This window comes from Xenopus laevis, chromosome 5L, assembly GCF_017654675.1.
Source record: "Xenopus laevis strain J_2021 chromosome 5L, Xenopus_laevis_v10.1, whole genome shotgun sequence".
Lineage (NCBI taxonomy): Eukaryota > Metazoa > Chordata > Amphibia > Anura > Pipidae > Xenopus > Xenopus laevis.
The window spans coordinates 123,089,090-123,116,431 of NC_054379.1; the positions used below are offsets into that span (position 1 = coordinate 123,089,090).

A 27,342-nucleotide genomic window follows, 5' to 3' on the forward strand; every position below is an offset into this window, starting at 1 on the left:
AGTTTGGCGCCACAGAATGCTTGGGTGGCACAATGAAGTCTTCACAGAGTGGCACTGCAGGTCTCCATAAAAAAATAAATAAATACATTTTGGCCAAGCACCATTCAAGCCCAGTTTCCTTGCTATCATCTCTATACATTGTTTTTTATGGGCTCTTTCCTTGCTGGTTGTATTTTAACTAAATGGATATTTGCAATGTCAAAGATTTGGTCAATGGTTTCCAAACTGTGTGATGGCATGCTGAATCAGAGGGTGCTTTTTGCAAGAATGAAGGCCAGGTAGGATGAAATTTAGGGAAAATGTCTATTTGCTCTCTTAGATGCTCCTGAAAGAACAGCCAGACACTGGGTTAAGGCAAGATGGAGGCCCTGGCCAAATTTTCTACCTTGAAGGGTTTCTTGTAGCAAAATCACTGCATTCAGTACATATGAAATATGAAGCCAGAAGAACAGGGTATGATTTGGACTGAAAGGAATGAATCAAATACCTTTTAAACTCTCTTCAAACTGATCATTACAGAAACCCTTTAGTGACGTGTGAGCCTGCCTGATACCTAGGTTGGGCAGGTTTAGGCCGACTTCCACACACATTTTGAGGGTCGCCACTTGTGACCTTACTCTGCTGGCTTTCAGCTCCGGAGCCTCCATTTATTGGTGCACGCCTAACTTGTCCCCTTTTGTGACATCAGAGATGAATGGGTCAGATGCGGGTCTATAAATGGAGGTGCTGGCCCGGTTCAGGTCGAGTGTGGGTTGGGCGCAGGGGGGTTAGGGTGCAGGAAGAAGCATGGAAGCAAAAGACAGAACTTAATTAATTGGCTCACACGTACAGTATGGTTTGTTTGTGAGCACCATGAACCATAGGATCCCAGGGAGCGGGCTTTAGTTCTTAAAATGGCAATTATCTATTAGGATTACCCAATGGCACAGACTATTAAAAAGTATTATTATGAAAATGGTTTATTTACATGAAGCAGGGTTTTATATATGAGCTGTTTTATGCAATATCTTTTTATAAAGAAACAAAACACCTGTGGCACAACTGATGCAATTGATTCCATGATCAGTGTTTATTCAGCTCACAAAACAAAGCGGCAAAGTTTTGGGCCTCTGCTGGGCCCTTTGTCAAGCCTATTGGTGTATTGCATGTGACAAACATATATAGTGAAGGAAAGGTAAAGTCCAACCTCTCATCCCGCTCCCCAAGGGTCAACGTTCAGAGAGTCCATATTTCTGTTTTCCTTAGCCCATAGTTCATAATGTTGAAAGTCCAAAATTGTTCTGTAGATATGGCATAGAGTGACCGCTGACAATTTATCAGAGTTATGGCCATATCATAAACATTGTAACAAACTGTGATAACAATTACCTGTTTTTTACACAGTTATACCTGGTGATGTTTTGCACAGCATGCTAAATAGGCCTCAATGTGTAGTTACAGAATGGCAATTTATTCCCACTGTACAAAAGCCACAGTCCAGTGACACCACATGCACCTGACATACAGCTTCTTCTTGAGTTCATTAAACCCTGCATTTGTTCTGAGGCTACAATTTGGTTCTTCCCATTCTGTGAACAGCGCCTCTCACGTGCTGTAAGGGATAACGTATGGGGTGCTGTGGAGGCAACAAGAAATTCACCGGCACACAGGTAATGCAAGCAGGTTATACCTTGCTAGGAGTTTATTGCAGCATGCAACGTTTCGGGGTTATCCCATGTATCAATCATGCTTGATAAAGGGGGTAACCCCGAAATGTTGCATGCTGCAATAAACTCCTAGCAAGGTATAACCTGCTTGCATTACCTGTGTGCTGGTGAATTTCTTGTCGCCATTGGATCGTGAGTTTCCTCCATTTTGCTGTGCACCAGGGATCTCTACCTTTGGGGAAGGCCAGGGTGTGCGAGTACTTTTTGCTGTGGAGGCAGCAAGAGGAAGGCGTGTCTTTCAGGCAAGAGCTGGCTGAACCCACGGGACACAGACAAACAAAGGGCAGGAACAGGGTGACGAGGGCGATGTAACCCTCTCTGTCCTGTTCAGAACGGAACAGGTCAGAGAGGGCGAAGATCAGGACTGGACTAGACAGGAAGGAGAGGGTGAAGGTCAGGATAGGAACAGACTGGATTAGCACAGGACGGTGTGGGCATAGATCAGATCAGGAGGCAGGGGCAGACTAGAAGTATAGAACAAGACGGTGCAGGCGTAGATCAGGAGACAGGAGCGGACTAGAGATCGAGAACAGGAGGACTGGAGCAGAAGAGAGACTGGAGCAGAATAGCAAGAGGACTTAAGTGGATAGCAGGAGAGGACTGGAGTGGATAGCAGGAGAGGACTGGAACAGGCAAGGCAAGATGCAGAACAAGATGAGGGAAGATACAGACAGGGTACAGGTCAGAACTGGACAGGAAGCAGGAACCAGAAAGGCAAGGTCAGGTCAAGGCAGAATAAGGTTAAGGCAAGATCAGGGTTGGAGTGAGAAGTAGGTTGCCACCTGGCCGGTATTTTACCGGCCTGGCCGGTAAAAATGTTGCATAATTGCAATGTTAAGTATAGGGAAAAACCATAAAAACATAGGAAGGCTGGTATTTTTTTCTAGAAAAGGTGGCAACCCTAGTGAGGAGCAGAGCAAGATTAAGAATATTAAGGAAAGCTGAGCAGGGCAAGGTCAAGGCTAGGTTAAGCAAAGAAAGATCAAGTTTGAAAGCCGGACTGGAGCAGAACTGGAAGGGGAAGGTAAGGCAGATCAAAACAGGACAAGGTTCAGAGTCAGGCAGGACAAGACAGGGAAAGGTTCAGACAAGACAAGGCTAGGCAAGACAGAATAGGAAGGAGGCTAGAACAGGAACCCGTAGTTAGGGACAATGCCACACTGCTAGTATGGGAACTGATGCTCGGGCAAGGAGTGTTCAGAGGGCTGGCCTTAAATAGGGAGTCAGCCCTGATTGGCTGACTGCAAACCAATCAGGCTGCTGCTGGGCTGGGGCTGCAAAGGCCAGGTAATATATAGTGAGCAACCGGCAGGCTGCTCACCGGGCCCAGTGGTTAAGACATTGAACCAGAAACCCAAAGGTCCCTGGTTCAAATACCAGCAGAGCCTTACACATGCAAGCCACTACCCACTGGAGAACAACAGACTTCCTACCTCAGTTACACATTTACAATAAAGAAGAATATCTTTTCATTTGCTTATGGCTACCAATCTATTTAAAGGATTGCATCTAGGGCAGAGGAATACAGACACACATTTAATTCTCTGCCACTTCAGAAATACACAAGAAGATTTTTTGGCCATAGTTCAGATGTAAATGTATTCCTTAAGCATTTAAGGTCACTTCCATGCCAATGATCTGTACTAAAATATATGGCACAAAGTATGACCTTAGACAAAGCCTAATAGGTAACTGAATAAATGTTTTGATCATTGAAATTATTACAATTGTACACCCTGACCTCATACAAAATGAGGCTGCTGTAATGGAAATGACCAATACCCCTGATAGCAGTTGTATCTGATGGGCCTTGTTCTGCTATACATCATATCATATGTTGCAAGGAAAGCCGGGATGAATTAAGCAGCCCTTCAAATAAAATGTCTCTTGATGAACAAATTTGGAGAATTCATTATCACCTATTTGCAGGAAAAACAACTTTGTTTTCCATATTACAAGAGCAGGGAACATGTCTCATACAACTTTAATTTTCTTCCTTATCTCTTTCTTCTGGGTTTCCTGAAGGCTCTGTCCTCCATCCTTTATTATCTTCTTTGTATACTTCCATATGTCCTAGGACCTTTATTATCTTCTTTTTATACTTCCATACGTCCAAAGGGGCTTAATTATTTAATTTGTATACTTTCATAAGTCCTAGGGTGTTTATTATCTTCTTTGTGCTTAGTGATGTAATTTCTGTCACATGACTCACTGAAACATGTGTATTATAATAAATTACCCCCTGTTGCTAAATATAAGGATATTAGAAGTCACCTCTGAGTTCACCTCGGTAACTTGTGATATCCTTATCTTTTACAAGAGGGGGTACTTTATTCACTAATGTATACTTCCATACGTCCTACAGCTTTTATTATCTTCTTTGTATATGTCCAAGGGCCTTTATTATCTTCTTTGTATACTTCCATACTTCCTAGGGTCTTTATTATTTAATTTGTATAATTCCATACATCCTACAGCCTTTATTATCTTCTTTGTATACTTCCATACATCCTAGGACCATCATTCATCTTGGTTGTATACTTCCATACGTCCTACAGCATTTAATATCTTCTGTGTATACTTCCATACATCCTAGGACCTTTATTATCTTCTTTGTATACTTCCAAACTTCCTAGGGCCTTTATTATTCTTTTTGTAAACTTCCAGTGCATCATAGGGCCTTTATTATTCTCTTTGTAAACTTCCAGTGCATCATAGGGCCTTTATTATTCTCTTTGTAAACTTCCAGTGCATCATAGGGCCTTTATTTACTTTGTATACTTCCATGTGTCCTAGGACCTTTATTATTCTCTTTGTAAACTTCCAGTGCATCATAGGGTCTTTATTATTTACTTTGTATACTTCCATGTGTCCTAGGACCTTTATTATTCTCTTTGTAAACGTCCAGTGCATCATAGGGCCTTTATTATTTACTTTGTATACTTCCATGCGTCCTAGGACCTTTATTATTCTCTTTGTAAACTTCCAGTGCATCATAGGACCTTTATTATTTACTTTGTATACTTCCATGTGTCCTAGGGCCTTTATTATTCTCTTTGTAAATTCCCAGTGCTTCATAGGGCCTTTATTATTCTCTTTGTAAACTTCCAGTTCATCATAGGGCCTTTATTATATTCTTTATATACAGCCTCTCTTTACAAACTAATCAATTCAAACAGCTTCCAATACTAACTCAAATACTTTATCTACTGTCCTAATCTCAACCAAGACCTCTAAACACAAGTCTCTTCTTGTTTGTCAGCTATTCTTCTAGTCCAGAACTAACCTAAATTAAACTTGCCAAATTGGAATTTTTCAAATTTCCGATTAGCACCCATTATAGCCAATACATCTCTAATTCATTACTCCACTATATCCCTATGCAGTGCCTTGGGATCATCTGAATTAGCCCTCTTCTTCCTCATATCCAACCAATTACTCACTTTTAGAATATTTCTAAAACATCATAGTTCATCACACACCATGGCAACTGCCTATTGATTAGTCTATTGCCAACTTAAAACTGCATATACTTGAACAACCTCTAAAGCCAATACCTATGCTGGCTTCTGCTACCATCCAAGAAAACTGTGATCTAGTGACCCGGAAATTCAAAGCACTTCACAACTCTGCCGTATGCTAATAATAATAATAATAATAATAATCAGGCCCGGATTTGTGGCGAAGACACAAAGGCCTGGCTGGCACTGGGACTACTGCCCTCGGGGCACCACACATGGAATCAGGCCCTGACAACAATGATCAATTATAAATAGGCTGTAGCTCACCTTTAGTTTATGTAGGTGGATTCTCCTGCAAGGTGTCCTGTGTCCACACCCAAATTGATACAGTCAGTATTATAATAGAAAGCAGGACAAATCCAAGGCAGTAGCTATGACTGCAAATGCTTTTATTGGGGAAAAATGCTCCAATGGATTTGTCCTGCTTTCTATTATAATACTGACAACAATGATTCATTTGTGATGGACAAGGCGCAAGGGGTTGCTGGGCATTGTAGTTTAATAAGCAGCTGGGGGGCTGCAGGTTGTGCATTCATGATTAATACACTATATTTACGAAGAACTGTTACATGGCATGACACCCTTTATACTACATTATCTATATTTTTTCAACTTCTAAGGGACTTCTCTGATGTTGGCCCCCAGGGTAAATATTCTCTCAGACTTACCTAAACCATGAACCATGCATAGTAATTGATGAATGATTCCTATATAGGAATATATATGAAAAATAATTTGTAGAAATAGCTTATTAGATTTAGATATACCCACAATACCTTTTACCAAATAAATATCTTACATACAAAGATAAAGTCATGCAATAATATTAATGTTAAGACATTTCTGGCTTAAAGTACTGTCCATCACATTTCTTGTTCAAATTCCACAGTAAAATGAGGGCAAACGGCTGCTTATCTGCCTGCGTAGATCGACTTGAGGATATTCAATTCTGCCCCACGAAACCAAAGGGAAACTTCCGCAAGGCAGGGAAAAAAAATCAAGTTGAAATTTGCCATGATGAAAAATCAATAAACCAGTAATTGCTTGGCTTATTTTAGCAAGGGAGGACAAATTAGGGAGTGGAGTTGAACATCCATCAGGATTTCGGGGGGGGGGGGGGGGGGGGGGGAAGAAAAGGAGAATTTCAGGATCACTAAACCAGAAAAGAAGGTCTCAGGGTGATAATAAAATCAACTCACGCTGATTTTCTGCCAAATTTATTTCCCAGGAGTATATCAAAATGTTTCACTGCTTACTAACCTGGCATGTCTAATCAATTTACTGTTTAGTTAACACACACAGAGGAACGCAAAATAGAAATTTAGCCATAAAGTACAATGTTGCATCTGAGCATTTAATGCGAATAGGAACGAGTAGTGAAAATCGCCCTTTGTCTTCCCCGAACATTTGTGCAAATCTGCTTACACAACTTTCTACATTTACCCTTTTGTTGGCTCGTCTGATATTTATCTTCTGCTAATAACTGCTCCTTCCCACCTGTTATGTATAAAACTGATGGTGCTGAAATATAAACTTCTGTAATCATATTTTAAGTGAAATAAATGAGATGTTTCATTCCTATTTTATTTATTTATATTCAATTTCTCACACATTTTATTACTTGTTTTTCCCCATCTTCAACTCAACATTATATATATTATTACCGAGGTCAGAATATCTTGGAAATATTTTTATTTTTGCTGTTAATTATAACACAAAAAAAACAAAAACGCTCAGATTGTGTTTCCATCTCCGTCAGCTTCCAAATCAGTAGGAAAAAAAAAAAAAAAAAGAAATCTCAGTACTGTATAATGTAATAATTATTTCTTGCCCCAAGAGATGATATCCTATTCAGCAAATTAGCATGGCTCTTATCTAAGGGCAAATGAAATCAAAATTTCAAATTGGGTAGAGGGAGCTATTTATTTTCCTTTTCCCCTCTTTTCCCTTCTGAAACGATTTCTTTTTGTGTATATGTCCTTTAAATAGCTACTGGGGCCTTAGTAATTAAAACAGCACCAGCCTCAAGTCTCTAATCTACAGCTTGGGTCAGCTGTCTGTAGATTCTAATTTGTCCCCCATTTGTATTCATGACAGCAAAATGCTGAATATTTAACAGCAAGCTGGCAGGAGGGGTACTGGTGAGCTTGGAGGTCAAATAATTTGATTTCTGAGCAGATTACATACAACATCCAACATCTAATCTCACATCATTTGGCAACAAAATTATAATGAAAGCAATGTTATGACACGTCTACTGGAGGCAGGGAGGATGACAATCTCTTATTTCTGCAGTTTAAATTAATAAACAGTTGAAAAGGCTCTGTGCTTAATGTGTTTGCTTATTTATCTGCCAATTAAACAGTACAGTAGCAGAGACTATTGTTTCTCTAACAGCTGCGATTAAGGCAGGAGGAAGATCAGTGAAACCCCCGTGTCCCCGTTTTCTTTATTATTTCCATTTCCAGTGTCCGGAGTCGTTCTTTTGTATACGAAAGGACACTTAATATCATCCATTGAAAATGCAGTTTGAATCAGTTTTCCTCGTTTTTGCTTTCATCTCGTAACGTGTCGGCATAACTCCGCAGTTCCCTATCAGTGCAAACTGCTTGAAAAGGTTTATCAGGGAAAGAACATATATATTTAAACATACACACATACACTCGTACTCTTACCATTTACACAGATGGTGGTAGGTTTGTTAAAAAGAAAAGGTCTAGAGCTCCACAGGCAACCTACAGTATGTTGCATGAGACTAGATGAAACATACCATCGCTGTTCCCAGTGTAATGAATAGCCCACAGGGTGTCCCTAGAGCCTAATCAAAATGATTGACTACTGCGATAAGAATTGAGCCAGTTGCTTCCATGATATGTCAGCCTTACTGGCCCAAAGACTGCCAGACAGACAGGTTTAACCAGAACGCTTTCTTACTTACAAGAACAATTCCAACAGACAAGAGCCAGACTAATGTCTCAATGATTCCAGTGACATACTAGATACCTTATAGCAGAATATAGCTCTGCTCAGCAATGGAATCTGAAGAACTACAATAGAAGGAAAGGTGATTTTAATCCCTTTATAAGCAAAGGGCGACCAGATGTTACTACAGGGCTGTTATGATTGTGTGTTGAGAATGCACCTGAGAAAGGCTATTCGGCCAAAACATGAAGTGCAAGGCAATCCTGCAATAAACACACACTGATGGATTAAGATTTGTTGTGCTCTCTGGGAACTATTTTCTTCATAATTTGGAATAATTTGCAACACAGACGAGAGCTGCAGCCTGTTGAGAAGCACCATAAAACCTACTGGATCGAAAGGACAAGTTTGTTTTTATTGTGTGCTGAGAATACTTCAATCAACAAAAGTGTATTAGTGTTTCCTGGAAGTTACATCAAGTTACAATGCCTTGTCTTACACATTACTGTGTTCATGGCCTAATATGTCTATGAGGGCTAATGTATACAGGGGATACTACCCAAAAGATCAAAGATAGAATATCACGGTAAATATCCTCTATGAAAGGGAAAGATTACAGAACAAATACCAGACTACAGGTAGCCACCATTAAATTGAAACACAAAACCAGCATAACAAGGAGACTACAAGAATAAGAGACACTATGAGATGCTTAGACCACCATACTTTCAGTGCCTGAACAAGATTCCAATCAATAAATCATTTGGATACTGTCCTTTCACCACAATATTATGACTGATGGCCTATGATATGCTAGTAAAAGAAGGCAAACGCCAATATATTACCCAGGGGAAGTATTTTGAAAGCAAAAACTATGGATAATAGAAAAAATATGTAGTCTCCACTGGAAGAAAATAATACACAAAAGAGTGACACACAGAAAATGTAGGAAAATAAATAGCAGAGTCAATTGAATATAGGCGGCAACCCAAATCTGTTGGTACATAAGTGAAAGTTAAAAAGATAGTAGTAAAAACAGGAGACCTATGAATCTGCAAGAAATAGTTCTGCACAGATTTCACAGCTGAATGCAGTAGAGAGTGGTTACCTCCATAATACTGGAATGTTCATGATTAAATGTAAACTTGTCATTGGGCTCAAATGGTGAACAAAGTAATGATAAAAGGTACAGGTTAACTGTAGAGTGAATCTCTTCACAATATAGGTATGGAATTCTTTGTCTGGAAACCCATTTTCCAGAAAGCTCTGAATTACTGAAAGGCCTTCTCCATTTTATGAAAATAATCCAAAATTTTAAAAATGATTTCCTTTTTTAATATTAAAACAGTACCTTGCACCTGACCAGAGATATAATTAATCCTTATTGGTAGCAAAACCAGGTTGTTGGGTTTATTTAATATTGAAATGGTTTTCTAATAGACTTTAGGTATGAAGATCCAAATTACAGAAAGACCCGTATCTGGAAAACCCCAGGTCCCGACCATTCTGGTTAACAGGTCCCATACCTGTATTGGCAGCTGACAACAGTATGGCAAATCTAGCCTGGGTGCCTCATAGTAACAGAAGGTAAATGAAAATAATTTGGACCAGCCATATAAAGTAAGCGTGACATCACTTATTCTATGTTTTTTGAAGTCAACCATATTACTAGCCCACTTATTAATATCTTGCTATTTGTAGCTGTGGTCTGATATTCAGATTAACCATTTGCCTACCAATGCTCAAGTGCAACAGCAAGTGCAGTGATAGCCTGTCAATGAGGTAGCACCTACGTTTCCAAGTTTACTCACATACTAAAGGAAAAATCAATGCGTTTTTTTTTTTTTAAACAAACCTCTTTTGAGCTTAACATTTTGCAACAGGGAAAGGGTTAAAGACAATTGTAAATAGATTTATTCAATATATACTATAGTTTATATACAGGTACAGGACCTGTTATCCAGAATGCTCGGGACCTGGGGTTTTCCGGATAACAGATCTTTCCATAATTTGGATCTTCATACCTTAAGTCTACTAGAAAATCATGTAAACATTAAATAAACCCAATAGGAGATACATCCATCAAAATACGATCAGCTATTAGCAGGTAGGATATTCTGTTCCAAGAACAGGTTCAGCAAACATACCATTGTTTTGGCTGGTTAAAAGTATACAGGTATAGGACCTGTTATCCAGACTACTCGGGACCTGGGGTTTTCCAGATAACAGTTTTTTATTTATAATTTGGATCTTCATACTTTAAAGGGATACTGTCATGGGAAAACATGTTTTTTTCAAATGCATCAGTTAAAAGTCCTACTCCAGCAGAATTCTGCACTGAAATCCATTTCTCAAAAAAGCAAACAGATTTTTTTTATATTCAATTTTGAAATCTGACATGGGGCGAGACATATTGTCAGTTTCCCAACTGCCCCAGTAATGTGACTTGTGCCTTCCACAGGATGGAACTACTTTCTGGCAGGCTGTTATTTCTCTTACTTAATGTAACTGAATCAGTCTCAGTGGGACATGGGTTTTTACTATTGAGTGTTGTTTTAGATCTACCAGGGAGCTGTTATCTGGTTACCTTCCCATTGTTCTGTTGTTAGGCTGCTGGGGGGTGGAAGGGAGAGGGGTGATATCATTCCAACTTGCAGTACAGCAGTAAAGAGTGACTGAAGTTTATCAGAGCACAAGTCACATGACTGGGGGCAGATGGGAAACTGACAATATGTCTAGCCCCATGTTAGATTTCAAAATTGAATATAAAAAAATCTGTTTGCTCTTTTGAAAAATGGATTTCAGTGCAGAATTCTGCAGGAACACCACTATTAACTGATGCATTTTGAAAAAAACATGTTTTCCTATGACAGTATCCCTTTACGTCTACTAGAAAATCATGTAAACTTTAAATAAACCCAATGGGCTGGTTTTGCTTCCAATAAGGATTAATTATATCTTAGTTGGGGTCAAGTACAAGCTACTGTTTTATTATTAAAGAGAAAAAGGAAATACATTTTAAAAATTTGGATTATTTGATTACAATGGAGTCTATGGGAGACGGACTTTCCGTAATTCTGAGCTTTCTGGATAATGGGTTTCCGGACAATGGATCACATACCTGTATATATTTTTTAATGGCGTATCTCCATTAAAACACCACTCAGTCATTAAAAACAAAATCCAGTTTTGCAATTTGTTTTAAAATTTAAATACCACAAAAATCGTCAATAAAAAATGAACTCTGGGCGCTGGCTGGCAACCTTTGGCTAATATATGCATAAAAAGTCAAATAAAATAACCTAAAATGTAAGAGATAACATGATAAATATAGAAACATTCGGCAAATAACATCATATTATTTCCGCTTATCAGCTAAGAATCCGGCACCTCTTTCTTCATCACACATTCTACAAGATTTCTGGCTAACTTAATTAGCAAATTAACATAAAAGAGAAGAGATATCCTTGAGATGAAATGAGTGCCCAGTGTAGTTTAAAGGGAGAAGAGTTTAGCATACATTATTTAAATTGTCTTCATTAAACAGAAAATGTTACAATATAAAGAAAAATGATCAATGATAAAAGATGCTTAAACTATGTCATAACAAAACCTCTAAAGATGATTACAAGAATTTCCTTTTTTTTAATGAATTAATTACTAAAATCTGCAAAGCAGGCACAAAGTAAAAATCAGCATATAGATAAAGATGTACGACTAGGTCCAACAAAGAAGATGAATTCTTGCTTCTCCCATCTGCAAGGATTAGAGTAGCACACGTTTAGTTTCTCACTTGCCTCATGATAATCATGGATATTGTGGTATGTCAATTATATGCATCTCATTATTACCTTTACAACACTGTTGGATGTTTATTTAATATATAATATTACAAAAAGTATCAGAACACCCCTCCAACATGTCATTCTGAAATCAAGGGTTTCAATATGAAGTTGCTCCTCCCTTTGCTGCTATAATATCCCCCTCTCTTCTGAGAAGGTGTATCAAATAGCTATTGGAAGAATGTTGGTGTGGAGTAATATTAGTTAGGTCAAACTCACTTATATTCATCATTGAGGCCTGTATCTCAGACAGCAGTCCAATTGATCCTACAGGTGTTCACATGGGTTGAGGGGAGGTCTTTGAGAAAGCCAGTAGAGTTGTTTCAGACCCATCTCAACAAACCAGTTGTATACAGAGCTTTATTACTGCATTAGATGGCCTTACACACAATGTTGTCACAAAGTAGGAAGCGTGGAATTTGCACTCACTGCATTTACTGAAATCAGGGTCCCTATGCTAGACCAAGAAGAACATGCCCAGACCATTATTTCTCCTGCAATCTTATATTGGACATTCTACTCACATCCGCAAAACCCAGGCTTGTCCATTGGTCAATGACAGTGTAAAGTGTAATGAAGAGAATGAATTTCCACTGCTCCCCACCCCAATGTTGCAGAGTTGTACCCCAGCCACTGATTGCCACAGTAATTGATGATCTTCACTTTCATGCGGCTGCACAACCATGAATAACCATGCTTCCAGAGACTGTTTGGAACTTTCTAGTCTCTAGGGGGTGTTTCAGTTGAAGACATTGCTTTCAAATGATAATTCTGGCCATATAGTGTGCCTGGATATTTAGGCTGCGTAATAAAAGAAAAACTGGCACTCAGAGCTAGATGCATGCGGGCAAAGCCCTGCGTGTTTATTACAATGTAACGTTTCAGGGGCGGGCCCCTTCGTCAGACTTGACGAAGGGTCTGACGAAGGGGCCCGCCCCCGAAACGTTACATTGTAATAAACACGCAGGGCTTTGCCCGCATGCATCGAGCTCTGAGTGCCAGTTTTTCTTTTATTACGCTGACTACAATTGGGGTTGCCGATCCCTTCTGACTGTGCACCGGGCCAACTTATGCTGGAGAGGCCAGGGTGAGCTGGTGGGTTCTGGAAATTGGATATTTAGGCTACCATGACAGTGTGAGAATTTTAATTCTCCTTCAGGCTGCACAATCCCTTTAAATTAAAGCACTCAGAAAGGGAAGCCCGAGTGTAATACTTAATGTGAGCTGTATATAACCCAATGGAAACTGGGCCATGGAAATACTCCATTGAAGGGGACCTGTCATCTGAAAAAATTACTACAAACACTATTTTATCACGTTAGTCAAGCAAAATGAACTTAAATTACACAATATAAATTATTTGAATATTGTTTCTTTTAGGTCTGGGAATTCATAATTATAGCAAGCAGGCAGGAGCCATTTTGTGTACACTGTTATTAAGACAAGCCTTGCATCATCTCAGAATCTTGTTTGTGCATCAGAATGGGGGACATGATGTCCATCCCCATGTCCTGCCTACAAAATTAAATGGTTAAGAGAACTGGGGGAATGTGGGGAGAGCAGTGACATCTAGTAAGTGCTGAATGGAAAGTGAAAGTAATTGCCTGCCCCGTCTATGCCTGAGGAATAGAGGAGGGGCAGACAATATTTGATTAACAGCCGAAATTTTTAAATGAGTTTACAACAGCTACGAATGCTTTAATAAAAAACAAATTTGGATTTCGTGTTTATTTTGAAAAGGACTTTTATTATACAGCTTTTTATGTCTGGGTGACAGGTCCACGTTAAAGGGATTCTGCCATGATTTTATGGTTTACTTTTTATTTCTAAATTGCACTGTTTACATTGCAAATAATTCATTCTGTAATTTAAAATCTTGTCTTGAACCAACAAATGTATTTTTTTTAGCTGTAATATTGGTGTAGAAGCTGCCATCTCAGTGCATTGTGCCTCATCCCGAGCTTTGAGAAGGAGCCAACACTTCAGGATGGAACTGCTTTGAGACAGCTATTGTTTCTCCCCTTCTCATTGTATTTCACCACGACCCAAGTCTTGTTCCCTAGCCCCACCTAGTGGCAGACATGAGATTAGCACCCAAGCACAGGAAAACACAGGGTTTTTCCTGCTTGGGTGCGATTCACAGGGATCACTTTTAGCAATGCAAACAAATACTTCAGCAGAGGTGTCAGATAGCTGCTATCTGGTTATCTTCCTATTGTTCTGTCGATAGGCTGTTGATGGGCTGCTGGAGGGGGGGGGGGAGGGAAGAGGCGATAATACTCTAGCTTGCAGTGTAGCAGTAAGGAGTGACTGAAGTTTATCAGAGTCACATGGTTTGAGGGCACATCATGTCTAGCTTCTTGGCAAATTTCAAAATGAATTATGAAAAAATCAGTTTTCTATGTTAAAAAATTCTGCTAGAGCACCAATATTAACTGATGCATTTTGGAAAAACATCTTTTCTGCAAGACTATCCGATTAACATGCTGAGTATTTCCATGAGTATTGACTCATATAAATTACCAGGTAAATACTTTGAGGTATTATATTTAGTTTAAACTGCATTTAATTCTCAAAGTCCAGTTTTATTTTGTTGAAAATATGGCCATGCATAAATCCTCCTAGTATAATTTTAAGTATTATGCTACTAAATTCAACTTCAATTTGGTATAAATAACGTGAGCCTCGCCAATTTGAATTCATGGTCTATAATAAGAGAAGCTACCCTGCTAGGGGACAGGCGAGGCTTGAGAGGTGCGAGTGCTTGAGAGGTTATACGTGCAGGCTTGCTTCCTTTCAGACAGACAATCGATCCTTCACCAGTGTTACCATTCTATCTCAATGACAGTGTGAAGCTAGCAAATATCATTTGTAATGGATGATCCAAATCCAAGGGTGACAGCATGATGACACATTTAAATATTACATGCTGAGCTATAAAAATGGACAGTAATAAAAAGTTGCTTCTAGAAAAACAACAATGAAATATCCATCATTACTGGGCGTTACATTTTCAAACAGGAACTGTCATGGCATCTTTCTCTTATGTACATGGGGGAGCCCTCTAACCAGGGTCGGACTAGGGGGCCCGGAGCCCACTGGGACTACTGTCCAGGGCCCCCTCCGACCCCCTACCGTGATGCGCTCTGCGCGCCTGCGTGAGGGCGCCGCTCAACGCTCCTGCTTGAAAGGCGCCGCTCAGTGCTCTGTATGAATGTCGCTGCGCGCATGCGCAGATGGCGCAGCGCGGCACCTAAAGAAAACTTTTTTTTTTTTTTTTTAAACAAAATGGTTGGGAGAGGGGTCTGGCCTCCGACACTGCCTCAACATCAATAAGGCAACAACATACTGCATATTTACAAACAAAAAAAAAAAGGCTTTAAATTGGACTTTTAGGAAAAGGGCACACATGACCTTTAAAGGGGAACTATCGCGAAAATGAAAATTTAATATAAGCTTCAGCATATGGAACTAAGAAACTTTCTAAATACAATCAATTATTCTGTACAATTTCTGAAATAATCAAGTTTTCTTCTTTATTCCTCTCTCAGCATCTTCTCCTCATTCTGTCTTCATCCAGGAGTTGGGTGATCCAATATATCTTACAGGGGGGCTCCTTTTGCCTTGAAAATGTATTCGAGCTCACTCTATTAAAATCCCCAGACATCATGTCTCGCTACATGCAGGATTTGTACAAAAGGCAGCTATACTGGAAAACGCAGCTAATTTCAGTCAAGTGTATCAGTATTCTGCTCTATGGGTACAGAATTTTACTGTCGTATTGTTGATTTGACCAGAAAACGTGAAGAATGGTGTTTATTAGCTAATGTAAGAACCCCGTGGGTTTACTGAAGCAATTATTCCATTTTAGCCCATAGAGCTACATTTAGAGAGTATTTACCCCAGTATTAACGTTCAGGCCTGGTGAAAGAAGGCTGACATTCAAGGAAATATGCAGAGAAAACTTTGTGCTATTAGACCTTTATTGGAATATGTTAATATTTTCCTACCTTCTTCTTTCCTTTTTCGAGCTTCCGCCTCACTTTTTTCCTTTGCTCTCAAAGCTTCATCCGCTTTCGCTAGATCAACAATAAAATAAAAATGAAGTAACATGGCATTTCATGGCAACACAAATGCAGATTGTACAGACAATATGTCATTTATATACAGCAGTGAAGACTCAGGCCACATTAGTGGGCATTAGTTGTAAAGGAACTGACCTCTTAATGAAGAAGTAAGGGTTAAAACTAAGTAAGTTTTATCAGAAAGGTCTATATACACCAGTAAACCCTCAAAGTAATGCTGCTCTGAGTCCTCTGTCAAAAGAAACACTGCATTTATTTGCTTCTATTGTGTACATGTGGACTTCTGTATCAGACTTCCTTTTTCAGCTTAAAGCTCCAGGGCACGGGCTTGAGCATGCTCAGTTTGCTCCTCTCCCATCTCTCATCTTACCTTATATCTACAGGATTGTCAGGTAGTGTGCCACATATCCAAGCAGCAATAGCTGAAAAGTGCTTGCACAAACCTGACATTGGCCAACGCCCTAAGCTTGAATTTGAAGCTTTAACCACTGGTACTGTTGGCAATTGTGACATTTTATTTTTATTTATGCCTGCCATACAGTATTTGGAGAAGAGGCCCTAAATATATCTTAGTTCTCATAGTTATATACTTTGGCCCCAGGCCCTCCATACAGAGACCTCTATGAATTAAAACGAATTAGTCAATTATGGGGAAACAAAACATTTAAAAAATCCAGATAAAGTAACAATAGTTTTGGGCAAAAGGTGATCCCTCTGAGAACACAAAGCTTATTTACTCATTATACAAAACACTACCAGAGATAAGGTTTCTTGTTTAAAATAATAGAATTATATATTTTCTTCCCGATAAATCATATGAGTAGCACTTTATTCCTATTATGACAGCACTCGTTAAAAGAATCTCTTTCCCCTGGAAACCTCTTCCCTTATTACTTAATTATCTATTAGTTGCTCAACTGCAGGGGTTTTGAAACACTTTACTACAGATGTTAAAGAAGATTAAAAATATACAGCACTGTAACTGGGGACTATCAATATACTCTGTAAATTAATTAAATTTCTGTTCTAGCACATCATTTATTCCAAAGCATTAATGTCTCAAAGGAGCCATTCCCTTTTATTGCCATCTCTCTGCTTGATGAGTGAACTAAGTGAAAATAAGTCTCTAATAGCATTATACTTGATGAAATATTAAGTTTAAAAAGTACTGCTTTGTCAGATGAAAAAAAGATTCAAAAGTAAGGAAGCAAAACTTTGCCTGAGACAGTTGATAGCATTCAGGTGCTTTGCAAAAACACGGTGGAAAGCTTATTAGTCGGTTGAATTGCAAACTATGATAATTATTTCAAGTATTGCCTTTCCTACAGCTAAGGGTGTCTGTGTGATTGCCCATTGCACATTCACCATTCTAAAGGTGGCCATACACGGGCCGATAAAAGCTGCCGACAGACCGTGTCGGCAGCTTATTGGCCCGTGTATGGGGGCCCCCGACGGGCTTCCCCGATCGAGATCTGGCCGAAAGTCGGCCAGATCTCGATCGGATGGGATTAAAAATCCCGTCGGATCGCGGCCGCATCTGTTCGTTGATGCGGTCCCGCGATCCGACCGCCCGTTTGGCGAACGCTAGGATCCGATCGTTGGGCCCTAGGACCCACGATCGGATCAGCCCGATATTGCCCACCTCAAGGTGGGCATATCGGAGGGAGATCCGCTCGTTTGGCGACATCGCCAAACGAGCGGATCTCTCCATGTATGGCCACCTTAAGTAAGCGATTCATCTGTATGTTGTACTTCCTTCTCCAGATCCTGTAATTGATTAACAAGGTTTACCATTAAGCACTGGGTTCATGGATCCCCTCTGGTACTACTAGATCCATATATTGCATCTCCTTCTCCTATTTGAGAAGATTGGTTTGCCATTTATGAAATAAAGTATTGAGTAGAAATAATGCTGGCCATATTGCCGTCACCGTTAGGGTCATAGCCTTCTCAAATATTTTGCCTGTATCTATAGAGAACTTCACCACTAGTATTTTCTGGTTTCTGCCGTTATCTTTTGCTTGGGTATATACTTATATTTTAGTGCCTGACAAAAGACATCTCTTCATTACATTCTGAAAAGGGTTGTTCACCGTTCAGCTCTTATTTTAGCTCAATTGTTGTCAGACAGTTCACCAAAAATAAAGACTTTGTGACTGTTTTTCCAATATTGTAGTTTAAAGTTACATTTTTCACCTTGACCGGGGGGGGGGGAGGTCGCTGACACCGTACACTGTTCTGAATATACATTAGTTTGGGGTCCCTAACCTTTCTAACACTTGAGCAACATTCAGATGTAAAAGGAGGCAACACAAGCATGAAAAATGTTCCTGGAAGTGCTGTTATTGGCCATTTGGTAGCCCTATATGGACTGTGAACCTACAGGAGAATCTGTTTGGCAACAGAGCCAAAAAGCTGCCCCCAAGCCAAGAATTAAAAAATAAGCACCTGCTTTAAGGCCACTGGGAGCTACATCCAAGGGATTGGTGAGTTACATGTTGCTCTCGAGCCACTGATTAGGAATCACTGTATTAGCTGATACATTTCTCATCTTTGGCCCTGCTGATGTTATTGAAGAACTTGAGCTGTTAGAATTATTGATAAAATAGTTGCTAATATTCCAAAAATGAGAAACATTAAACATTTAACTTTAATTTTGGAAAAACAGCAAAAAGTGGAAAGAAGTCTTTATTTCTGGTAAACAATCTGAAAACACCTGGACTGGAAAAAAGTAGGGATGCACCGAATCCACTATTTTGGATTCGGCCGAACCCCCGAATCCTTTGGTAAAGATTCGGCCGAATACCGAACCGAATCCGAACCCTAATTTGCACATACAAATTAGGGGTGGGAAGTGGAAACCATTTTTTACTTCCTTGTTTTCTGACAAAAAGTCACGCAATTTCCCTCCCCGCCCCTAATTTGCATATGCAAATTAGGATTCGGTTCGGCTGGGCAGAAGCATTCAGCTGAATCCGAATCCTGCTGAAAAAGGCTGAATCCTGGCCAAATCCCAAACCGAATCCCAAACCGAATCCTGGATTCGGTGCATCCCTAAAAAAAAGTGATTAAACAACCCCCTTAAACCAAGCCAAGTACTGCCCTACGTAAAATGTTTTTAAATGATCAATGCGGGTAATGCACTCAACGGTCTTAAATTTGATACTTGTCTAGTAAACCATAGCAACCAGTTTCAATTCCAGATATTGTTCTAAATTGAAATTGCAGGCATATTAGGGCCAACAGTGTACCAGAATTCATTGTAATTATCTTATATAGCAATATTCAGCATCATTCCAAGCCCCGATGGAACTTTCAATCTCAGGTCCCTATCACTTTCAAGCACGCACGCACACAAACTAGACCACATTGTTGTTATTAGGAGCCAGTTAACCTGCCTGCATGTTTTTTGGAGTGTTGGAGGAAAATGGAGTACCCAGAGGAAACACAAGCTGGTGTGGGATACATTATCTGGAAAACCGCATTCCAGAAAGCTCCGAATTACGGAAAGTCTGTCTCCCAAAGACTGCATTTTAGCCAAATAATCCAATTTTTTTTTAAAATTTACTTTTTCTCTGTAATAATAAAAAAAGAACCTTTTAATTAATCCAAAGATATAATTAATCCTTATTGGAAGCAAAACCAGCCTGTTGGGTTTATTTAGTTTTTAAATGATTTTCTAGTTGACTTAAGGTAGGAAGATCCAATGGAAAGATCCATTATCCGGAAAACCCCAGGTCTCGAGCATTCTGGATAACAGGTTCTCTCCAAAACTCTCCTGTTAATTAGGGGCTTTAAAAATTCTGCTCCCCCTGTACAGGTATTTGTTATCACATCCTATGCCAGAGCACTGCCAGTGTAGTTAATGGAAGCTCAAAAGGTTCGATTTTATTCAGTAAAATTCAAGAAGTCCGGTGGTGCCTCCAGCAGTCTCATAATGAAATAAACACTTCCAAACATTAAACACATTGAGGTTGTGGGTGTATAATCGAACTCCTTTTAAAGTGAATTTTGCTTATAAGTGTAATTGTAGATGTACCCCTAGAGTCATGTTAAAGGCGAAGCTTATGCCTTTTTCAAATTAACCCACTTAGAGTTGCAATCTGCTCCTTACAACCATCTTCAATATGTATTAGTAGAGCTCATTAGACCGAAATGTAATATTGCAAACATCAGGTGGATTAGAAGAGTCTGCATTATAAGCGCAAGATGGATTGCTCACATATAGCTCTTAGGCCAACTGGGCACAATTTAGATTCAATAAACTCTCCGTTCCTGAATTTGATTTATCTCTTCGGCTTTGTTAGCTTGCCCTTTCCAACAAGCGGGTTTCTTTGGAATGCTATACGCCGTCCAGGCTATTTTGAATAACAGCATATGAATTGCCATTTTAAGAATCTGGACACACAAATGACCCTTTTGGCCCCATCATTGCAGCTACTTTATTCCTATATGTCTTGTGTAGAGAAAAAAAAGATACACAGCTGGATATCCCATAATGAAACACTGCCAGTAGGAAAGCAGAACTTTCATCACTTCAGGCAGGAGAGAGGAACAAGGTGTCGAGCTACATTTTGTTACAGCGCCAGTTTGGCTCCAAACGAATGTGCTTCTACTTTTTAAATGAAGGTAGTCAAGACACTAGACACTACAAAGTGCTACCCAACTGTCTTTACTGTGTCTTCAAAGCCAGATGCAGCTGCTGATGGGCACAGTCAGAGTTATAACAAACACCTTGTCCACACTATCATTTCATATGCACAGTCTGTAGATAAATTGCCTTCGCTTTCCAAGGACCCTATTAAACTATAGTGAAAACCGGAGATTACTTCATAGATTAAGCTAAATGCAAAGGAAATTGAACTTTTCTACAGCAGCTGGTAGATATAACACCAGAAAGTGAGAGGAGAAAACTGATTTTGATTGAGAAAAGGCAAAATAACTTTTTTTTTTTTTACATTTTTTCAGCAGAGTTGTAAATATGAACAGGTAAAGGATCTATTATTATTCAGAATGCTTTGGACCTGGAGTTGTCCACATAAGGGATCTTTCTGTAATTTGAATCACCATACCTTAAGTCTGCTAAAAATTATTTAGACATTAAATAAACCCAATAGGATTGATTTGCCTTTAAGGACTTAGCTGGGATCAAGTACAAGATACTGATTTATTATTACAGAGAAAATGGAAATTATTCGAAAAACGTGGAATTACTTGATTGTAATGCAGTCTTTCCGAGACGGCCATTCTGTAATTCTGGTGCTTTCTGGATAATACATTTTCTGGAAGAGGGATCCCATACCTGCATCAGCTAATATATACCTGCATATCTGTCTACCTACCGCGGCTTGGTGAGGGAACTTGAGCAAGACACGCAAGTACAATTGCTCACGGAGTGGGACAAATATCTTCTAATATAACACAGAGAACTATAGTTTGTAAAATAAAATTAACTTTTTGTCCAAACTGGAGCACCACTTAAAATGTGAAATTATGGTACATGTATTTGGAGTCGGTATAAAAAGACAGGCTTCCAAACGGATTTATTAAATCTAATCAACGGACATATCATTATAATCTTATATACACATTGAATGCAGCACTATGAACAGACTGTTTCAGGCACAGTTTATCCCTCCCCTGAAGAACTGACAATCTAAGAGAGGTACATTCAGTCATTTCACTAGGACTTAAAGGCTCTGCTTCAGATATATGCATCATTTAATAGGGGCTCATCTTGAGGAAACAAAGCACCTGCTTTCTAAGAATCTCTCTATCAACAAACAACTACTAATTAACGGAAAATTGCATTTCTTTATTAAATATTGCAAGTCGCACGCAAATTAATACAAAATGGCCAAATTAAATATTTGGTTAATGTTGCAGGTGAAAAGTAGGAAGCAACTACAGAAGGAATCAGGGTGTTCCAAAACAACAATTGCTATTTTAAAAGAAAACAATCCAAAAAACAAATTAAGGTAGAAATGTCATTTTATAGACAATAAACTTTCTGCAACCAGGCTAAAGTTTTAAAATCTCTATGAGTAATGATCCAGGCCATCAAAGATGGGCACAGGGGGCACCATCTTGGATTTTGTTAGGGGTGTGAGAGAAATGCACATGCTCAGTTTTGAGCAGCTGTTGAGTAGTAAGTAAGTAAAGCTTAATGGTTGTCGCAAGTCATCAGAAAAGAAGGTTCACGTCATAAAAGCTGCTGCTAAAAGGCTGTACATTTTGATACAAATTGCACAGGTTTCTGAGCTTCCATATAATGTGTACCGTATATACTCGAGTATAAGCCGATTTTTTAAGCCCCCAAAATATGCTGAAAAACTCTACCTCGGCTTATACTCGGGTCAAGAGCATAAATGGTCGCCGGCGTCTAAGAATAGTCGCCGGTGCCTAAGAATAGTTGCCGGCGCCTAAGAATATTCGCCGGCGTCCAAGAATAGTCGCCGGCGTCCAAGAATAGTCTCCAAGAATATTCGCCGGCGTCGAAGAATGGTCGCCGGCATCCAAAAACGAGATGCCGGCACCTCCAATGGGAGCAGAAACCCTCAATTTTTTGATTGAAACTTACCAGAAGCTGCTGCATTTCTCAACCTAGGCTTATACTCGAGTCAATAAGCTTTCCCAGTTTTTGGAGGTAAAATTAGGTACCTCGGCTTATACTCGGGACGGCTTATACTCGAGTATATACGGTATTTGAATTAGGGAAGCACCGAATCCAGGATTTGGCCTTTTTCAGCAGGATTCGGGTGAATCCTTCTGCCCGTCCGAACCAAATCTGAATCCTAATCTGCATATGGAAATTAGGGGCGGGAAGGGAAATCGCATAACTTTTTGTCACAAAACAAGGAAGTAAAAATCCTAGGATTCGGATTTGGTTCAGTATTCGGACGAATCTTTCGCGAAGGATTCAGGGGTTCGGCCAAATCCATAATAGTGGATTCAGTGCATCCCTAATTTGAATTAATAGCTAATCAGTCTTGTATTGAGACATTTACCTTCTATATACACATTATATTGTTAGTCCCTAGTGAGTGACAGCAGCACAAAGCATTTGCAGTGAATCAGCAGAAAAGAAGATAGGGAGCTACTGGGGCATCTTTAGAGACACACATCTTTACTGCTAAAGGGCTGTGGTTGCCTTGGGCTGGTGGAGAAGACCAAAACATAATTTGAATCAATTCCATGATACTTCTTTGCTTTAGTTCTCCTTTAACTGCAAATCAGGTAGGTTCTATGTGATGGCAGGAGAATGCTGTGACTGGCAAATACTTAGTACCTTCGTGCTGTGCAGCAAAGGGCTCCCTCGCTACAAGTGAGCATGATGTGCCCCCAACCCCCTAGGCAACGAGCCAAGGAGGCTGTCACCTTGGTCCAGCGACGCAATTGTCGCAGGAGCCGACTTTTTACCTCCTCGTCACACCCGTCGCAGGACCCGACCTCCAGTGTCCCCAGCACCGCCCACTCACTTCCTGCTGCACAAGATCTGAGATCCTGGACACCACCCCCGCAACACAGAAATGGTAAGTGCCCTTTCTTTACACATTTAATTTACATACATGCATTTACACATACACAGTACACGTTTTTTCTTTTGCACATATTTAAATACCCACATACACATTTACACACGTTTTAGAACTGTACACAATTGCTTACACACACACTTATACTTTTTTTAGTTCTTCATTTTAACAGTTTGTCTGGTTATTTCATTGATTTGCCCAATTGTATTTGACTTTTGTGATTGTAGTTTATGCTTGCATTGTTGTTGCATTTACCTTACATTTTTTTTAGCATCGTTTTGCATTTTGATAATTTGGAGTAAATTCAAGCTGAGAATTTGAAAAAATCCAGGGGGCAATAAGCCTTACCAATCATTATTGCTATTTTTTTGGGGGGGGGGAGAACAAGTATTAAAAACATGGTGTTACAGGTCCTTTAAGGTAAATTACAGAAAGATCCAAAATCCAGGAAAACCCCAGGTCTCAAACATTCTGGATAACCTTACCTGTATCTTGGCAGAATTGGTCAACTAACCAATATTTTGGGACCCTAAAATTAATTTACTGTGGGGGGGGGCAGTTTACAGCCACTGTCAGTTACAGAACCTCTGTAAAGACAATTTAACAAACTTTAATCTCACTCTGTGGCCAAACATTATGGGCAAGGAAAACAGAGGATACCCAGGAGAAATATCAAGTGAATTGTGTATTAGCATGCAACTAATGCATCCCCACCATCTCTAGGTGCAATTACTCCATATAATAGATACAGCTTTTAGTTATATAAGGAGAAAATATGATGTAATTCCGCATACAGAGAAATGATTCATTTGGAGGAAAATGGCTCGTTCTGTTGCCAGCATCAAGCCTCTGTCTTTGGCTGCACAACATACATTTAAGTATTCTGTATCCCGGAGACTTTGGAAACATTTTCAGCAGCCGTGTAATTGGACAGTCTCACGCTTTCATCATTCTAAGAAGCGCCTGCTGCCAAGTCCAACGTTTTAAACACTTACGGCTCCGTCTGTTGATCTGCAATTACATCAAAGAAACTTGGTACCGGCTTTCCGGGTGCAAGTGGAGTATTAACCAGAAATGCCGTTAGATTGTATGATAATTGTTAACTTTATGGTCCACCCAGGACATTTGCAGGGTTGTTGCTTAATTGACTTGGTTCTTAAAAGGGGTTCTACAGCTTTACCTTTAAATGGGTACTGTCACTACAGAATTGCCCCCTTTTTTTTATCAAATTAATTTTACTTTTTGTACAAGCTTTAACAGAGTTGCGTTATAAGCTTGGATTTATTTAAACACTTTAAGGGGCAGATTTATCAAGGGTCTGATTTATCAAGGGGCAGATTAAGGCTATAGAAGCGAAGGTTAGTGCTACTGCCACATAAAAATAGATAAATATGGTACCACTTAATGAAAAAGTATTAAATAAAAAAATGCCAATTGAAGTAAAGAATGAAGGAGAAAACACTCACAGTTCACCTCAGTCCCAAGGTGCAAAGTCAAAATTACTGTGTCCGAACGGAATGTGAGGGTCTCCAAAAATACGAAAACAAATGTAAAAAAGTAGAAAATTTATTAGGACATGATACCCAACGCATTTCGTGCCTATTGGGGCACTTACTCATAGGAGTAAATTTTCTACTTTTTTACATTTGTTTTCGTATTTTTGGAGACCCTCACATTCCGTTCGGACACAGATTAATTAAGGGGCAGAATTATCAAGGGGCCTATTTATTAAGGGACGATTAGTGAATTCAAATTTCGAGTTTCAAAATTCACACATTCGAAATTTTAATCCCCCTATTCGAATGGAAATTAGAATGTGAGATTTATTCTCGACCACGGGAACAGTCCTAATTCGAATATTCGGCACCTAAAACCTGCTGTACAAGTGAATGGCAGAGATTCGTTGAGCCATTTGAAGATATTAATAGCCTTCCTGACATTTGCATTTTTTTCGGGATTAAAATTTGATTCATACAAATTTAATACGTTTCGAATTTTGTGGGTCACAACCAATTCCATCGAATATTAGACAAATTGTGAGTATATTCAAATTAAAAAAAAAAATTAACATGAATTCGAAATTTGACCTTTGATAAATGGGCCTCTTACTGATTGTATTGTTTTCTGTCTCACAGTTAGGGGCAGATTTATCAAAGGTCGAAGTGAAAAAATTCGAATTTCAGGCTAATTTTTGTGTACTTCGACTACGGAATAGTCCAAATTCGAATTGAAAAAAATTTCAAAATTCAAATTTCAAAATGTATCATGTACTGTCTCTTTAAAAATTCGACTTTGACCATTCACCATCTAAAACCTGCCAAATTGCTGTTTTAATTTGGAGTCAATTGGTGGACTTTGAATCAAATTCGATAATATGCGCTATTACTTCGATTTGTATGATCAAAAATGGATTGATTCAATCGAAAACCGACCTATTCAGCCAAAAACTTAGATTTTTTGATAAGTCGGTCTTTTTTAAAATCCGCATCTTAGTGTGAAGCGTTAGTCACTTCGCCCTTTAGTAAATTTCTCCCCAGGTACACAAATAACACACAACTTTCATGTACACAAAGAACACACAACTTTCAAGTACACAAAGAACTCATGCTAATCATCACCAGCCTGTTCTCTAAACTTGCACTAGATGGCACTGCATGAAATCCCTACTCATTCATTAATCTCACTGAAAGTCTGCTAGTTGGAAAATAGAATAATAATAATAGAAAAAAATAAAAGAATAAATATATAACCCTATATTACCATTAAGAGAATGCAACTTAGACAAAGACAATCAAGTATCTATTAGATTATTATCCCCATTATCTTATTGAGACAAGAGCACAAAAGCAGCTTCTCCTTTTCTCTTGTAATAACTAGAAAGTTCCATTCCTTTTTATAGGAGCAATAAATAGCTGTTTAGCTTATTTATTGAGTAGAATATTAAGTGGTTATATAGCTTACTCATACTGAGAGATAAGCAAAGGCTTTACTCCGATTTGCCAGGAACACAAAGTATCACATGACACTCTTTCATGGAACATACTGTATACTCTGCTCAATGTAAGATTTCCATCTAATTTGCTTTTTAATTAATGTTTAGTAAAAAATACATAGGGTTTTCTGCACAGGCAACTTTATTAATTTGCATATATGTGTTTATCTGTGTGACAGCAAGTACTACAGATTCGAATGAAACAGCGGCCTCTTGTGGCTAAATTATACAGAGAAAACAGAGGCACGACTGCTTGCACTCAAACCTTTACTGTTATCAAAATGCTAGATACATTTTCTGTATTTAAATCATAACTCCCAGGTGTCCCTATTTAAGCCAGACAGTGCCTAGATTCCAGGTCAAGGGGTGGTTCACTTTCATATTCCGGGCTCTTAATCAAATCAGTGCATGGTTGCTAGGGTAATTTGGACCCTAGCAACCAGCTTGCTGACATTGCAAACTGGAGAGCTGCCAAATAAAAAGCTATATAACTAAAAAAAAAACACAAATAATAAAAAAAATGAAAACCAGTTCAAAAATAATTCAAAGGTGAACAACCCAGGTGTAGGTGGGGGGGGGGCCTTGTGTGTGTAAACCATAGCATTTCCTTAACTGTCTGGCTCGATCCACTGGGAGAAATGGGGTGGGTTCATGTCATGGCTTATGAGTTAGCAGCAAGTAGTCAGCACAACAAATGTCCGTTGTACTGCAGATTTCCCCAACAGCCACATTCACTGTT

General features: G+C 39.1%; 1 protein-coding gene across 1 annotated transcript in view; it reads right to left on the reverse strand.

Moving 5' to 3' along the window:
• Positions 1-27,342, reverse strand: part of rsrc1.L (arginine/serine-rich coiled-coil 1 L homeolog) — a gene marked incomplete at its 5' end in the record, with an annotated part of 180,982 nt that overhangs the window by 31,688 nt on the left and 121,952 nt on the right. The window contains 1 exon segment of the mRNA NM_001097052.1: positions 16,002-16,070. Coding sequence (NP_001090521.1) covers positions 16,002-16,070 — 69 coding nt within the window.